Raw genomic sequence first — 17,726 nt, 5'->3', positions numbered from 1 at the left:
TGCCCTGGTGCCTGACCAGCTGGTAGCTTTCAAGGAAATTCCAATTTGTTCTGCTGTAGTCCATTAAAAAAGAAAATAAAGAAACTGTGTCCTTCCCAGAGAGGACTGAGGCTGCCAAAGATGGTAGACAGCAGGATCCAGAGAAATATATAGTCCAATTCAATATGCTTTTGTTTAATTTTCTATTTTCAGAGCTTGCTTTAAATTCATTTCTCTTCTCCAAGGGCAATACTACGCCACCCCATCAAATTAATGCCCAAAGCCCTGTTCCTGTCACTGCTGGGTCCCCAGCTGGACTTGCAGCTGCTTAGTTTATGAATCTTCATAGGAATGCCCTTCACTCCTTTCTGCTTGTGCTTACCTGGTAGTGCTGGTGTTGCTTACACTTACATTTATAATGCCCTGTAAAGTTTCTCAGCATTACCATCAATTAGCATGTTGGCTGCTGTCTACATTGAAATATTTACACATTTTCTTGCAGGTCAGAAACCCCTGTGGTACTCAGTGTGAACTGAAGGCTTTAAAGAAAATATCTCAGTTTAGGTCAGGAGACTGCAGATGAACCAATATACTTTCTGTTTTGTCCCAGCTTGTATTCAGCTGTAACTGAAGTTATTTTTGATAAGTTCTTGTTTAAGATGAAGCTGGTTCACGACCTGGATGGGTCAACTTAATCCGTTCCCAAGGGAAGTCAGTGTGGTGGAATGAGAGGGATCAGGCAGCGGTGGTGGTCTGCAGCATCCTCTGGGAAGAGGCTCCTGCCCTTGGCACTTTCCCTCCTTCTGCAGTCTACCTGCCCCATTCTCACAAGAGGCAGGACTTCTCTTCAGCTCCTGTGTTACTCACTTGCGATTAAAGACTTGAGAGAAGCCATGGCACTGCGCTGCAGTGAGAATGCAAAAAGACATCTCTGTGCCTGGGGAGAAGACAAGGGATGGCTTGCTCTCCCCTTTCTGCAGTTAAGCCAGAGTTGCATGAGACAGAACTACAGAAATATCCTATTTGCTCAGAGCTATATGAACATGTGCACATCCATAAATGCACATGCCTGTAGTATCTCTAGGAGAAATGCAAGCATGGCTCTCACACAGCCCTGTTAGCAGTAACAAGACCACCCGAGAACAGCAGGGATGATGCAGCCAGCTCCATCCCTGAAGAAGCAGTGCCATTCAGACATGGTACAGAGAGGACCTGAGACCTCAGAGAAATAAATCCAGAGGGGAGAGCCCACTGTCATGGTGCAGGAGGGCTCAAACTGTACATGCCAGCAAATGACAGAGTGAGGAAGAGACAGGTAGGAAAGCAGATGTGTCAGTGAGGCACCCACTACGCCTTGTGTACCCTCAGAGATGAGCAGGCTTCTGGGAGAGCACAGTGGCTTTCATCAGGCTGAGCCAGGACCAGCACCAGCACCCTTCTGCTTCCTCTCACCCAGCCCTCGCTCAGATCAGTGAAGGCTTCCAAATAATAGTTCAGGGTCAGCCTTTTCTTAGGAAGAAATAATGGCTTAAACTAGTTTTCAGTTCAGATTTATTTCGTCTGTTTGTTGCCATCAAGCTCTGTTATTTGCACATAAATTAGTTACAGATTGAGTACACAGAGGTTAACATCGCTGCGGCCCTTCACATCCATGTGACTGTACACATAGCAATATGAGTTTGGCAGATGGAAGCTAAAAAAAGCAAATTCTCAATTTTTTTACTCAAACGCCTTTTTTTTAAGATGGGATCTGTAGTATTTCCTTGTTGTTTGAGTGACTAAGGTGGTAAGCTAGAAGACTTTAAGGTATCGCTTCAAAGGGCTCCATCTGATTCACTACACTTGTTGCTGTGCATTCCCGTTTCATAGGCTCATTAACACACTGGTTTAAATGATTTATCAGAGAACTGCAAAGTAAAAAAACTCTATAGCAACATATAAATTTGCTGCTACCACTATGATTTTTAGGCATTTTTAGTGAAATTGTGCAGATGTTTTTTTATTCTGGAATTCTAAATTAGGTTTAATGGATTTTTATCTTAGTATTTAGGTTCTATGCTGGTAAAAGAGTTGAGAGGCACAGAGTCAACACAGGATGCCTGTGCAAAGATGAGGGTAAGTTAGTAAACCTATTCCTTTCTTTATCATCATATTAAATACTATCAACTTGTGATTACATGTACTGTGCCCTTTTTGCTTTTATGATGTTCTGTTGCCCATTTGTTTTTCATTGCCCTTGCATTTACTTTGGTGTTCAGTAGGAAGTCTCCTCTGCCTTTTATCAGGTAGTACCAAAATTTAAAGGCAGATTTTTATTTTTTTATTTTTTATTTTGTATGTAAGAGAAAACCCTACTGTGTGCATTATGTTTTCTCTTGAATCTTAAACTGTGTTTCCACACACTTTAAATGTGCCCATATCATATTGCTTTTACAAAAAGAATTTGTAGCCCGCATATGATAACTACATTGAATTTATTATGTGAAAATATGTACTAGTAAATATATTAGTGTGTTACCAAAGCTATTGTTTTTTACATATGGTCAACTCCTACCATCACATAATCCTATGGATGCTTTTACTCACATGAGTATTCCCACTAATTATGAGTTACTTACTTGCTTATTGATTGAAGGATGAAAAGAGATCTAATTCAGTTTCACCTGATGGTGGAAAAGCATTTAGGTTTCCTTCAAACTGGTAAGAAGATATTTTTCTATGGCTCTGGTTCATAGAAAATTCCAATGAGGCTTAGTCTGTCTCCAAGAAACATACTGCTGGTGTAAACTCAGAACAAGCCACAGGCCAGCTACACGATTTACTCCCAACTGTAGCTGTAATAAGAATGTACCTCTTCATGGAGATGGTGAACATATTATGGTCTGTCATGATTAATTAATTAAGAATATAATTGTTTGGTAATCTACCAAGTGTGTAAAATTGCATAGAAGAATGAGTTAAATTCTTTCTTCTGTAGATCATAAATCTTCTACGCAAGATGCCTCTGAGCATTAGACATAGCGTTCAGATCAATTAGAAAGCTGGAAGATGTCTAAAATTCATGCAATCAGACAGCCATTTCCTACTGGTTACGTATCTGCAGCATACAGACTTTTGTATAAGCTGTTCTAGCTAAAGGCTGGCTGTAATTCACATTTACTAGATTGCCTGAGATCTGGAGCTTTTCAGTTAATTACATGCTAATCATTCCTCACCTGGGCTTAAACTCCTCTGAAAAAAAAAAACCAACAGCTTGACATAGAAGGAGCTACAGTCACATATGTGTGTTCTGGGGCATTAATTGAGGCTGCAAGCACACCACCTTCCAATCCAGCTTTCAAAGTGTCAGCCTTAGCAGTTCAATTTTTCAGGCGTATGCCTATGCAGATCTTAGGGCAGAATTTGACACCATAATAGCATATGACAAATCAGTAAGTTTTCTGACTGAACTAGGAAGCTTAACATCAAAAAAAGTCTCTCTAAATAATTTATAGCCATTTTAAGATATTTTTAAAGCAATATATTTTGCAAGTTTAAATTATATACCTGAAGAAATAAGTGTTTGAAAACAAATTCAAAATACCTTTTTTTCTGTAAAAATAATGGAGTTGCATAGTAATCTGTAGCGCTGTATGTATTATACAGTGATGGGATTTATATACATTTATTTTTTACATTCTCTTTTGAAACCGGTGTCCTGTGAGAACGTTTATTTTCTGGTTTGAGGGGGGTTTATTGCAAAGAGGTTTGAATAAAGCAGGTTTTTAATCAGGATTTCATCTATTCTTTCTATGTAGTCATTTTAGTCATATTCTTATTCAAGTCAGAAACAAAAAACATTGACTTAATGGGAGCAGATTATTATTTTAACATAAGCTTGCAAGCAAGAAAAATGTATCTTTTTCCAAAACTTTGTCCATATGATTGTGTTCATTTGTGTGTATGAATCGGGAGTCCAGGTTGTCCTAAGTAATCCTGATGTGATGTGCTTAATTGTATTTAAGTACCAGTGGGTTGTTGTTGAAAATGTGGCTTCTTTTATAGTTACATTTTACTTTAAATGTACTGAAAGAGACATTTCACACAATGAAAAAAAGCGAAAACCTAGCTATATTATTTGACTGCTTCTCAAGTACTGAATTTTGTCCACTTGTCGAGTATCGTTAGAGGTAGTAAAATTTTTACATAGAGGTAGTAAGATTTTTACATAGGGTTGTACTAACGTGATTGAACATTTTTTAATTTTAGTATTTTACTTGGTTTTCCATGTATATATTTCAAGTCTATAGCATGCTGCAATCTGAAACATGTTGGGAGGGAGTATGTCACATCTAACCTTGTGTCACTTTCAGATTTTTTAATCTTTCTGGAGCCAGCCACATAACACTTTTTAAGGAGAAGGTATTAAAATTAGGTACCTAAGTTTTCTGTCAATGTGGCTTTAGCTTCTCCATCTTTAACCTAATGCTGCTCAAAAAAGGGTTTATATTCACTGGATGCCTTCCAGTCAACAGATGCACAAGGACAAAAGAAGTCTATCAGTGAAAAAAAGGATCTTGATATTCCCTAATCATTCATAGATAACAGAGAAACAACAAAATGACATTTGCTGACTGCAGATCCCTTATTGTTAGTTGTAGAAGCTTCCTGTGCTTTCAGTTATTGCAGTTGATGGGTTTGTTTCTCAAGCGAAGTGTCATGTGGATACCCCTCACATCTCTCCACAGCGGGACCTACAGCAGCCTCCTTATCTTATAACTTAAGAGTGAAGGGAGATCCTAAATCTCTTATAATGAAAATAAAAATAAAAAGGAAACAAAAAACCCACCAAACCTGGGAAGTTCTGTCTTAATAACTCTTCTTGGCTATCCACTCTGCTTCTCAGCATTGTGCAGCAGTGTGCTCCAGCAGGGCAAATGATGAATTTGTTTGTAAAAAATCATGCAGATGCAATAGATTGAGCTCAGCACGGTGGTCAAGGTTATACATTCCTTTTGTTCCCACCCAAATTACAGATTTTTGCAGCCATCCAAAATTACGGATGTTTGGCAAGAACTGTGTCTGTTAGAAGGATTATACTTTGGTTTTCCATTCACATATTTGTGCTTCAAAGATGGATTTATATTTTATGGCTTCCTATTTGTTTCCAGCTATTTTCTCTCACAAACTCCCTCTGCAGTTGACAGCAGTGTCTCCTTATCTCCATTCCCACCTGCTGTAAACTGACCTTTGCAACTTGGAGATTAAATCTTGCTGTCCTGGTCAGTATAGATTTATTATGTTTGAGAGATACCTTCAGAACTTAAGAGCTTTCAACTTTCTCAGCATGGAATAGGAAATATTACAAGTTTTGTTTTCAGATTACTGCCTTCACTTCAAATCACCATAGGAACACAAAGTGAAAATAAAATGTGTTTACATCAAAATAAAGAAAAGGAATAAAGTTTAATTGGAGATAGGAAGAGACTTGTTCGCTACAGTCAACTCCATCTGGCATTTACACATCTGAATGTCTTGACCAGGTATGAAGGGGATGGTTTTATACTTAACTGGCATAAGTACAGCAGCAAGGTGGACTCTTTCCTTGCAGTAATACTAAATCACTAATGTTGCATACACCAATTGCACAGTCTGAACCAATCAGATATATACTGCAGCAGTAGGGAACATAGGTTTTGCTCTTGGAGCCTGACACCTTCCTGAATATTATATATCTTTCTTAAAGGTTTTCTTGTTAGAATAAAGGTTCTTACATTTCAAGTCAAAGTTCAGGGGAACCAGCAACATAATTCTATTCATAAAGCAGGTGTTTAAATATCTTGCTGACTTAAGACTGAAAGTTGGAATTGTTACAAAATCTGCAGATAAAGCAGAGGTGACCCCTTCACTGAAAATAGGCAGGGTGTGAGGCATTCATTCCTCATTTCTTCTTATATATAGGAGGATGACCTGGATATAGATGTCAGTCTCCTTGTTTCTGCTAATCCCTTTCTACTTTTCCATCTGCATTTAGTTTCTCCCCCCAAAAGTAGAAGTGTCCTGCTGAAATACTCTATTTGAAAATTCAGATTCTTCAGTCTCTGTTCTCATGGGACTTGTAGCTCTGTCTCACTCATGTGGCCAGTGCTTCTGGGGAGCCAGCAGTGGAACAGGCACATGGATATTATTCAAAAGAAAAAGAGAACTGGTGGGACATCTAGAAGATGTTCAGTCATTATGCACATCCACATCGTGCTATCCCATGTTCTTCAGAGGATTGTATGTCCTTGAGCTCTGTCGCTAAAAGGAATCCAAGGTGCAGGAGAGATGTGCTGCCCTTTCAGCAGCAGATAAGTGCAAACAGATACGGCAAAAGCAAAAAACTTCTTTCTCAAGTAGATGAGTTGCAGGTGTATCCCCAGTGCAATGCTTATGTTAATGATGTAGCTTGGAGGCATTCACTAATTGTAGGGAAGTAAACAGTCTTGTACTACAGGGGCTACAGATGCTATCTTGTTCCAAGAGGTATTAAATTATGTCAGTGATGCTTTTTTAAGACTTTTGGACTGAGAGAAGTTTGTAAGTGTTACAAGTCAGATTTCAAAAATGGCTTCAAAACTACTGGTCAAATGTGAATTTTGATTTTTTTATTTCAATTTCATTTCATGCATGATCTTGTCAGAGTGAGTCACTCAAACATAAATGTTTAATGAGGCTTCATAAGCTTTAAATAAATAACAGACTTATGGGCAGATAATAGTGGGTGACAGCAATATGTTTTTTGAAATGTGCAGTCTGATCCTATTTAGAATTAATAGTTGCTACAGTACGGGAAAATGTTCAGATTCTCATAGTGAAGTGGGTTCCAATACATAACTGAATAGAAAAATTACCAGTTACAGTCTTCAGATAGCTATTAGAAAACAATGTAGGACAGAATTAGCGATTAATTTGCAAAGGTAAAAAGCCGAGATGAAAAGTTAAGATATTACAGGCTTATAAACTTGTACCCAGAAGTTATGTATGGAATTGTTAGTGACTTGGCATAGTTGAATAATGTTTTTTTACTGTGTATTTGCAAGATCAAGTATAATCACATATTCAGTAAAACCTAAAAATTAATATGGGTTCATTTTTGACACTGTATGAAAGCTGAGTAATCCAGTTCTAAATGTATATATAAGTACATGAAAGTGGTCAGCGTGGCAAGTAGTGCAACAGTATGTCAAGTGAATGGGTGAGCATCTTACTTGGACACCATTCTATGTGTGCTCCTTAATTTCTTATTCAGCTGCTCCATGTGTGTGTCTGCACTGTTTTGTACACTAGAGGGGTATTTAAAAGTGTTGGATTAGTGCTCTCAGTTCTGCACAGAGCAAAGTGTTGCAGTACAATCTTGTCTTGAAAGGTTTAAAGGCCCTTTAGGGTTGTATTTGCATGTATTTGCTTTTTAAAAATAAAAATAAAGCTAGTTTATATTGCTTTATTCATAGAACAAAGTCCTCTGCTTCTTAAACTATTGTTGATTACCTTGATTTGTTAGGCACACTGTCTGGCTGGATCTAAAATTAGTTGGATTTTAGTTTGCATTCTAAATAAGTCCAGCACAGCCTTTAACTCAAAATCAAAATACAGATGGAAATGCTTTACCCACTTAAGACAATTTGTAGTACTATACCGTGGAAATCTGTTTAGAGTCTGCTTGCAAGTGGGGTGGGATTTTTCCATGAAACTAAATTGATAAAGATGACGAGAAGCAAGCGCTTGCTCTCTCTGTGGCACCACTGTGCTCTTACATACCTTTAGGCTAGTTTCAAAAGGAGGAACTGGGAGCAGCCCTGTTCAATGCTATTCAGGGGTTTGGCACTGTCCTACCTACTGGTAGCAGTGGGTTTAGATGTAAACTCAGAAGGGAATTAAATCCAGACCTTTATTGTAAAAGCAAGCACTGTAATAACTAGACAGTTACACAGCAAACACCTTTCACCTCCTTCACTGGATGTATCTGCATTCCGGGTGCTGAGGACATGAAGCAGCTTCATCGCAGCAGCTGTATTAAAGTACAGGCGAGCCTGCTATTCCTGTTGTTGTTTATTCTGTAGAAGAAGAGGCTCTGTGTCTTTTTGGGGGGATCTGGGAAGTTGATCATAAGTCACATTAGATTTAGGATGGTGATGCTTTCTTCCATCTTCCTGTGTCTGAAGTCAAGCCTGCTTTGTGGTTCTTGAGTTACACAGGGCCTACTTTCACATAGTCATCTACTTGTCTGGTAGGGAGTGTTTCAGAAGTAGGACCACAGCTGAGTCTCTCTGGCATTGCACTGTGCAGCATTATGACTCTTCACTGCAGGAGCATTGTACCTGAGGAGACAGAGCATGCACATCTGTCCTTGTGTAGGGACTGGCAACGAGCCTAGAGTACGCTTGCTGTTCAACCAAATGATTTTCCTAAAGAAGTGTCTTAAGGAGACAAAGTTATGGTCACAAATGATGGAGTTCATAGTAACTATGACCAGTTCCAGGCTAGTGAGCACTTGCCCAAAGACAGGGCCCTGTCACTATGATTGCTTCTACATGAGATAAAATCTAATTCTGCTACTATGGTATGAGCATGCCTTGGAGCATTAGACCGTATGTCAGCATGCACATGACATCCAATGCCAGCCTTCAACTGTGGCTCCTATAACTTTGGCTCAAGTCCACATGCTTCCCATAGAGGCACCAGATGGACAAGAACGTTTTGTCATCTCATCATGGCCTCATGGAATTTATATTGTGGCTAGGACCTGAAAAGCCCATAGAAAGGAAATACTGACTCCTGTGTCTCACCTTCTTCTCAGATTCTGGTCACAGGCACAGGCAAAGATGCCCACTTGGCCTGCACAGAGGTGTGAAATGTCTGACCATGAAAGCTCTGGTACTTCATCTCAGCATCCTAGAATTCAGAGCCAAAGCACTTACAGTGCCTTACCAAATGGTTTTCATATTGTATGTCTGAAAACTCACGATACACATTCTGGCAGCCACCTCCTTTAAAAAGAAAAGGACAACAAGTAAATAGGATGAGCTCACCATGACAACTCAGAACTGTTCAAGTCTGGAAACTGCTTGGAAATAGTAATTATATGGTGGACTTCAGTTACTGTATCACTGAGAATCGAGCAGGGGGAATAGAGCTGTTTGTTTTTCATGATAACACTGTCATTATAACAAAGGATGTTATTGCACTGCCCAACTGTTTGTTGCAGTGGGGGTACAAGTGCAGAATTGTTTCCTAAAATCATGTTTCTACACTGGAGAACACCTTTGCACAAATCCTGGGGTTTGTATGGTTTGCCAGCTGATAAGGGACATTGCTCTTTTCCAGCTGAGAGAGTTTGGCTTAATAAATTACAAATGTCCATCAGTCTCTGATTCATTTCCTAAATTGCCAGGTAAAATTTAACAGTATCTTGATGAGCTCTTTCACTCAGATACAGTCTTCTAGCAGTTCACAACCTTGATTAAATACTAAAGATCAGGTCTGCTCTAGATAAACCCAGGTGAATGTGGAGCAGACAAGGAAGATGGTTAAATTACAAACCTACTGGTCTAGAGGAAAGAGGACTCCCAGATGGTCAGTACAATGTGGCCTTGCAACAGGAAGATTCACCTTTATGGCAAATGGAAGATAGAGCAAATTAGGCCAAAAAGCTATAATAAATTAACTTAGTAGCCGTGTTTGTATAGCGTGTTGGAGGAGAAAAGGAATTTTGCTGCTAAGGAGGCAAGGAAGAAGATAATTACAATAATCAAAATAGGAGACAAAGAGCTCCTGAGGGTAGCTGTCGGGATAGAAAGAAAGGACAAAAGTTGGATGATTGCTGGGTTGCCAGATGATTAAAGTGATGTTGACATATTTGCGAATATTTTGTCTGGTTATGAGCATATGCGGGGTATATTGCTTGTTATTCTGATAGATGTATGTACTGCAGCTTCTGTAGAGTCACTGTCGTGCTTTCTGTGCATTGAATTTTGTGAAAAGGCTCATTTAAGATCTATTATAGACACACACACACACACACACACACACACACACACACAGAGGTATGTACTTGCTCTGCTTTTGGCAGGGGTACCATTTCTTCTTCCACACAGTTCAGAGTCATACAAATCAGGTTAGTGTCTTCCCTCAGATTTTATTAAGATTCTTCAGGATGTTTTATCATTTAAGCTTTCATTTTTTGAACAGTGCCTAGTGTCCTTGGTGAAAGAAGCTTTCTCTGGGATAAACTGACACTTGCTTGTTGTCTTGAGTCACTTGTCATTTGATCCTGAGAAATGCAACAGTCCTCTCTATTGCATGGATGCGTGGGGCTTTCCTTGAAACATTAATTAGAGGTTTTAGCCTTCATGGCACGGACACTAATTGCAGAATGTAGCTGGATCTGTAGCTTTGAATTTTATGCTGGCAAATTTGGAGTCTCATTTGATTCTGGAAGGAACGAGAGCTGATAAGGGGACTTGATTACAGGGTTTTTTCCTTTAAGCTTTTATTTGTTTTGCTCTCTAGTGTTAGCATCACCTGTTTTTCAGACTTTTTTTTTTTTCTCGGAAACAGTCTGTGTTTTTAAGCTTATATCTGTGCTGTTTCCTTTTCCTTGAAGAATACAAACCCTCTGCTGCTCATTTTGTTTAGCTGCTCTAACGATCTTTCTGGGTGCCAGTTCTAGACCTTTCAGTGTGTTTACACTCTCATTCTGTGGGCTGATATTTATTCATATTTAGGTGTAACTGAACTCACTTTCCTCTCAAGAAAATGTTTGACCTCTGCGATTGTTTGCAGATACTCCCATGAGTGAGTGTTATTTGAATGTTACCTATCTATTTTATTTATCTACAGTAGTTTTGTACAGAATAGTCTGGTCATTGCCCTCCACCTGAAAAGAATTCAAATCAGCTGTAAACTATTATGTCCATATTTGTTTTGTTGGTTGGTTGGTTGGTTTTGGGGTTAGTTTAGTAAATTTGATCTGTAAACTAATCAACAGATTTTTTCTGCAGAGAACTTAAATCTATTCCAAATATTTGCCCAATCTGCTCAGCAGGAATTATCATTGCTGTGTGCATCATGTTGATGGCACACAGAAATAGATTAGCATAAAAGAAAAAATAGCCATATAGGAAGACATGAACTGTAGGTAGGAGAACCTGGCACTGAGGGAATGCAGAGTAAGCCTCAGTGCTAACTCATAGATAAAGCAGCTTTCAGTAGCAGCTGCACTCAAGAAACTGCAGACGGCCAGTCATGACAGGATATAGTGTTGGACTGACAGATTGACTGGCAGGGATATCTTGTGTCACAAATAAAAGTGCAAGAAGGCAAGAGAGTGAAATATTTCTAAATGACAAGTAATTGCAGCAAAGAGACAGTACTGCGAGGAGTACCGCAGTATTGGTTTTTACATCTAGGAAGAGCAGGAAAAGAAGAGGGGAGTCAGGGATGATCTTAAAGAGATGCATTTTGGGAACCCCCTGGTTGCATTACTGGTCTTTTTAAACCTGGCGAATTTATTTCATTCTCTTCCCGTTGTGCTTGGGAAAATGAGAATTTTTACCGTTCTTGGAATAAACTGTAAAGATCTTAGTCTTGTAACTACAAAGCAGCTATTTCAAAAGCCCAGAGCATAGCCAGCTCAAGGAACAGTCAAATATTTTGATAAGTAGCTTTTGTTTGACTTCCTCATTTTGACAGAGGAAGAGAAAGAGCATTGGTCTTGCAATGCAACACAACTCTAACAACATCTTCATTTTGATTCCAGAAGTCTACAGAACAGATGAAGAAAGTACCAACCATTGTCCTGTCTGTCTCTTACAAGGGAGTCAAATTTATTGATGCAACGAATAAGGTATGTGGAATTATTCAATATTGGCTTCTATTTCTCTCAAATGGGAATATGAGACTGGCTCTCTAAGAGCACCAGTACAGAGAGTGAACAGAGTTGCACTTTGTGTTTTCCTCATCTTCTTTCCGAAATGGATATAATGTCATTGTCATTCTCCAGAAACTCAGGCTGGAGGACGAGTAAGGCAGCTTTTAATGGCTCATTTGATGAACAGTGTCCAACCTTCTGTCATTAAAAAGCAAGCTTATCACAAAAGACATTTGTCAGTGAACCTCTGTTGAATCCTTTTTCATATTCTTCCCTATACAGTTCCTTAAATATGTAGAAAATATATGCATATTTGTTCAATAATATAACTGGGGGGAGGGGAGAAGGGGGAGAAAAGGATGCCTCGATGGAGAATAAAGATACAAAGTTTTCTACAGGGCCAGCCATTGTAAAAATAAAAAACATGGGCCTTGAATGTTCTTTTCAGATGTCAGAGCCTCTCTGAGAGCTGTTTTCCTGGTACTAGCCAATTGACCCCCTGAACTGCAGCAGCTTCTTAATGGTTGTTATTCCATATTTTTTTCATCTTCCTGTGTGGCAATGCCCCTGTGCTTTTCTCTTACATTTTAAAATACATCCAGACTTGTATAAAAATGAAAAAAGGGAGAAACTGGGAGATCATAGAACTCATTGATGAATACAGCACTGGGTTATTGCTTACCCAAAGTAAAATGTACAAGCTCTGTATACAGGTGTAAAGTAATGCATGAATTTCTCTTCTTCGGTTGTCTAAAATGGCAAGAAAATGCAATCCATGCTGATGCTTGCATGTGAATAGAAGAAAAACTACCTTTTCAATTATGTGACTTAAACTCACTAAAAGCAATATGAAAAAATAAATCTGACAACCCAGCTACCTGACCAGGTTAATAATGTATATAACTGCTTTGTGTTGCTGAACATTCAGACCACATGATACATCTAATCCAGTATCTATCCAGCTTGCCAAATAAGTCAGTTTTTAAAGGTGTTTAATTAGAACTAAGTTTTAAGTGAAGGAACAAAAGCAGATTTTTGAACTCCTGGTAGAGTTTGGAAGCTGTATCTAGGGTTAGAAGATGGCATGAAAGAAAAAGAGAGGTGAAATCACTATTATGTCAGGTATTGGCATATTTGCCAGAGCAGAGAGAACAGGGATTCCTGTCAGTTCCTTTTTCTTCCATTGATTCAAAACTGAGCTTCTACAACCCTCATTTCCTTTATGTTCTCTGATGGTGCAGGGCACAAATCAGGACATTGCAATGCTGTTAACTCTAACTTGAATAAAGCTGTTTTCAGCTCTTAAATCTCTGTGGTATAAAGGATGTAACTTCAGTGTTCATAGCTTTAAAAAAAGAATACATCAGGAGAACAAAAGGAACTTCCAGTATCTCTTTGCACAATACATATAAACTTATATAAGATGGAAACTTAAAAAGTATGGCAAATTGCATTAGCTTTAGACCAGTCCCACTGAAATCCTATGCCTAATAGTGCAATAGATGTATTTGATGGAGGTAAATAATGCCACAGTGTTTTTTCTCAAGTGGTAGATTGCTTTCTCTCCAGTTCAAAATCTGCACTGCCTTTCCCTTCTGTAAAAACCAGGTAATAGCCTGCAACTCTCCTGGAAGCATTATCATCCTTGTCCACAGTGTGCTGTACCCAATTCCTTCAAGACCCAAAACAGATTAGCACTAAGGTGAGATCCTATTCAGACTTGTACTGCTTCCATATGAGCTTATAGTTGACAGCGCTGGGCACCACTTAGCAATAAACGCATACTTTTTAATGACAAAAAATAGCTAGCAGTTATGTGCTTGAAAACTCAGCTCTCATGGCTGTTCATCCTTTTCCTTTCTGCCACCAAGCTAAGACTTTATATTCTGAGTCGTAGCAGGCAAAGCTTCAGGTGACAAAGGGGCCCTGACCTCATTCCACGACAGCTATTTCAGTGGCGCCTTGAAGCTTGGCATGACACCACTCTGACATGACACCATTTCTTTGCAAGTGAGGCCAGAAAGAAATTGCTGCTTAGGAAAAAGCAGACTTGCAGAATTTTCTCATGGGTCACAGCTAACCCTAACTTCTGGGTGATTTCTGCCAGGAGGGACACTGGCTGACACAAGATAGGCAAGCAAAAGCAAGGCTGTTTAGTAAAACACTGATCTCTCCAAGGTATTTCCTTGGCAGAACCACACTCGACTTTCAGCTTCCCTGCTTTTCGAGAAGCGCCTGAGGTTTCTCTTGCCAAACTGAGTGACAATTTTTAGAACAACGGCTGTACAGTGACAGTCAATGCCTGAGGAGTGTTCCCAGAACAGTGAGCTGGTTCACAGCCTTGTAATTTCCACGGAGTAAGACTGTGGGTCTGCTGGAGTAATGACCCTAGGAAACAGTAAGCGCATGCACTGAAGACATACATGTTTAGTTTTGAAAGGAGATCACAGAGGGTATCCTATAAAAGCTCGGGAAAAGCTCAGTTTCACTACTCATTTTCATCCAGAAGATGTAGTTTAGGTATACTTTATATTTTATTCACAACAAACTTGGTTTGGGTATGTTTCCAAACTCCACTTCGTTTAAAGTGAAAACATTAAAATAGTCTCTGAGAGTTTTGACTCAAGTGCAAAGCCCTGTATAAACCCCAAGTCACTTAGGAAAAATTTCAGCAGAGCATAGCAGAGCTCCAGTGGCATACGCTGTGTAAATTCAGTTGAGTACTTTGTGGCTCATGATTTGGCATAAATACTTAACATGATTTTAAGACTTTCCAGGCTTTAATTATTTCTGCTTTCTAAACTACAGTGTTCCCAATACAACATCAGTGACTGTATTATAGCTATATCTGTGGTTATCTAAATCCCTGGGCTTGGTTTAATTGTAATTCGCATCAAAATCTTTATTCAGGGTAAAAGTTATCAATTTGAGAACAAAGAAAATAAAATGCTTAACGTAACATAACAAACTAGTGATTGTTAAGCAGAGATTATACGTGTCATTATAAATTAGCATATGTTGAAACATAAGTACTCTTTTTGTCATTTCAGTGAATAATGCATAAAACAGAAATAATCAAGTATGTTGCAACAATTTAAGATTAAGAGGATTATTTCATTTCCTCAGTAACAGTTTCCTTGTCTCTTTTCTTTTTTTTTCTGTAATTTGGAATGCTTTTTATTAAGATTTTTCCTAAGGCGTGTTTTCCTTAAGTAGATATATTGATATGTCTTTTCAAAACCTTGACACCGATATGCAAGGGGGAAAGTTGCCACTTAGCAAATGAAGGAAGATATGGCAATTAGTGTTAATACGTTTCCTGTTCCTTATAATTTAGAAAAAGAAAAGAGAGAGAGAGAGAGAAGGAAGCAAGAAAATGGGAAAGAAAAGAGAGGGGTGAGGGAGAGCCAGAGATTGTTTTAACTTGGACAGATGCCACTAAGGCAGCAGCAAACAGTGGCTCTGGGAGGGACTGGGACATGACAGATGTCACATGTTCTCTGGTGCGATAGCGATGTCATGCTGCAGGAGGCTTGTTCATTTTGGGGTTTTGTGGAAAAGCTACAGCCAGCAGGGCCACAATTCAGAGAAGCTCATATAAACTAAGTGCTAAGTAAATTCATATCCAGTGAATCATTCTGTTTAAATAAATCGTTTGAAATGGGTGTGTTGCTGAAGCAAGGCCTAATCATAAGCCACTCTGCAGTATCTTCTTCTCTGGCTTCATGGTTCCTTTGGCCTGCACACAGTAATTACATATGAGCAATTTATGTAATGAATATTCATACTTTTCTCCAAAGCTTTAAGACAGCTTTTTTTTTTATTTCATCGGACAGACATGCCCCACCTGTATCTCAGTAGTGTGCTATAGCTTACATTGGCTGTTGCAAGTAGTGTGCTCGGTGCATGAATGGTTTCATTTTTCTACATCTTTCTTGCAGGATGCTGTTGGCAGTAAGTGGAGAAAAGTTGCCAGATCCTTTCTGAAGTTATCTTTTTACTAAGCAGAAGCCTTTTGAGAGCTCTGGGTTTCAATTTTGTAAATCTTTGGTGGTTTTATCTCTTGCAAAAGCATACTTGGAAAAGTATAGCTGAAATTTGTCAAACAACATGTGCAAAAACCGGGATATTGAGCCTGTTAGGTTTCACCAGATTCTGTCTGTCAGTGGACTGAAACAGTGTCATGGAGTGATCATTATACAGAAAACCAGCAGCATCATAAGCTGCTCATATAGTGCTTTGAAACTGCTTTTACAGTGGTGTGCCAGGAAAGATGTCTCTGTCAGAGGATCCTGAATAAACTGCACAAAACTCAACCAGATTCGTAGGGAGACTGTAGAATGTAATTGTTTCCTATCAGATTATTGGCAATTCTGGATATCATCGAAGAGAGTCAAAATTCCAATGATCTATGTAAGATCACACATGGGGCGTGTTAAATCTCTTCTTACTAAGAAACTTTTGAAATACTTCAGTAAAGCAGTAGAACATAAATGTAAACCTAAACCCACACCTTTTACAACTCTTTTAAATTTAATTCCTAAATTGATTGAAAATATTTTTTTTAAACAGAATATTATTGCTGAGCATGAAATCCGTAACATTTCCTGTGCTGCACAAGATCCTGAAGACCTTTCTACATTTGCGTACATCACTAAAGACTTGAAGACTAATCACCACTACTGCCATGTATTCACTGCGTTTGATGTGGTCAGTTTATAGAAAATACTTCATTTAATAATTCTTTGTAATAGTATTTTAATTCTATTGAAACATTTTCAGGTATATGGGGGTTAATGGAAGGTGTAATTCATTTACCACATGAAAAGGTTTATCTACTATGGGATAGTAAAAAGACATTTCTGGAGAAAATACTTTCTTTGATACTGTCTCATCTGCCATCTGAAATAACTCACCCTCTGTAATCTCAGCTGTTGACTGTAAACTTGGCAAGTAGCATTTCATACGTCTTGATGTATAGCTCTTCTAACCTAAGCTGTAGCCTTCCAAGAAATTTGTAACAAGCAGGTTTGGCCACCCATTCTGATATCTGAGTGAAAACCAAGTAAATCAGAATGTGCATTATATACAGTGTTCAATCTTGCTAACAGATAGGTTCAAGATCTAGCTTGAATTATGTTTGCAGGCTGTCACGTGGTTTTAACTGCATTGTACTCCTGGTGGTGGTAACATCCCGCCTTCACAAAACAGATGCAGGCTGCCTTTTTGGAATAGAGGTGAGATGTTACCACCATAAGTGATGCCTTCAGATTTCTTACCTTGCTGTACTGACTTTTAGTGTTTCAGTGTTAAGCTGGCTCAGACCCAAAAACTCAAAACATCTCTCTAAATATTGTTTAGACTTTTTGACAATATATTGGATGAACTGTAAAACTGAAGCTTCCGCTGCAAATGTGTAGAGAGTGCATGACAAGTTTTCTGTTTGCTTTAACCAGAGAACCAAAACACTTACAGATCTGACAGAGACCACACAAGTAGCTAATTACATATCTCAAGATTTCCTAGGACTATTTGGCTACCCCACTGACACATTTGAAACATCTGTGATAACAGAGATCTGTGTATTTGCCTTTCTGTGTTCTTGTGTAAGTTTACCCCTGTAGCTATCAACAGATTATTTGTTGTTATTATTAGAGGGTCCCTCTGTTCTGCTCTGCTCTCCTCTCTGTCATGTCAGTTGGAGTTTTAGCATAACAAATAATGCAGATACAGAATTTGGGAAAATTTTATTTTAGCAGCACATTTACCTTTGCAAAAAGATTGCCTTTGTTTTGAAAATAGCAAATTAATGCTTTAATCCTTTACTTCCTGGTTCAAATCTTCTGGTCTAAAAATC

The 17,726-nt window shown here is 38.6% G+C and overlaps 1 protein-coding gene across 13 annotated transcripts in view; it reads left to right on the top strand.

Annotated features, from left to right (window-relative positions):
• Positions 1 to 17,726, top strand: part of ANKS1B (ankyrin repeat and sterile alpha motif domain containing 1B) — a 425,238-nt gene that overhangs the window by 399,270 nt on the left and 8,242 nt on the right. For all 13 annotated transcript variants that reach the window (XM_061357113.1, XM_061357101.1, XM_061357080.1 and 10 more), the window contains 3 exons: positions 2,023 to 2,094; positions 11,759 to 11,845; positions 16,442 to 16,579. In XM_061357113.1, coding sequence (XP_061213097.1) covers positions 2,023 to 2,094; positions 11,759 to 11,845; positions 16,442 to 16,579 — 297 coding nt within the window. The remainder of the gene's footprint in view (positions 1 to 2,022; positions 2,095 to 11,758; positions 11,846 to 16,441; positions 16,580 to 17,726) is intronic.

Source organism: Neopsephotus bourkii, unplaced genomic scaffold (genome assembly GCF_033783945.1).
Source record: "Neopsephotus bourkii isolate Nb327-2 ecotype Australia unplaced genomic scaffold, CSIRO-AGI_Nbou_v1 NB_107, whole genome shotgun sequence".
Classification (NCBI taxonomy): Eukaryota; Metazoa; Chordata; class Aves; order Psittaciformes; family Psittacidae; genus Neopsephotus; species Neopsephotus bourkii.
Note: the sequence above shows the minus strand (reverse complement) of the source record. Positions and strands in the feature narration are given on the sequence as shown.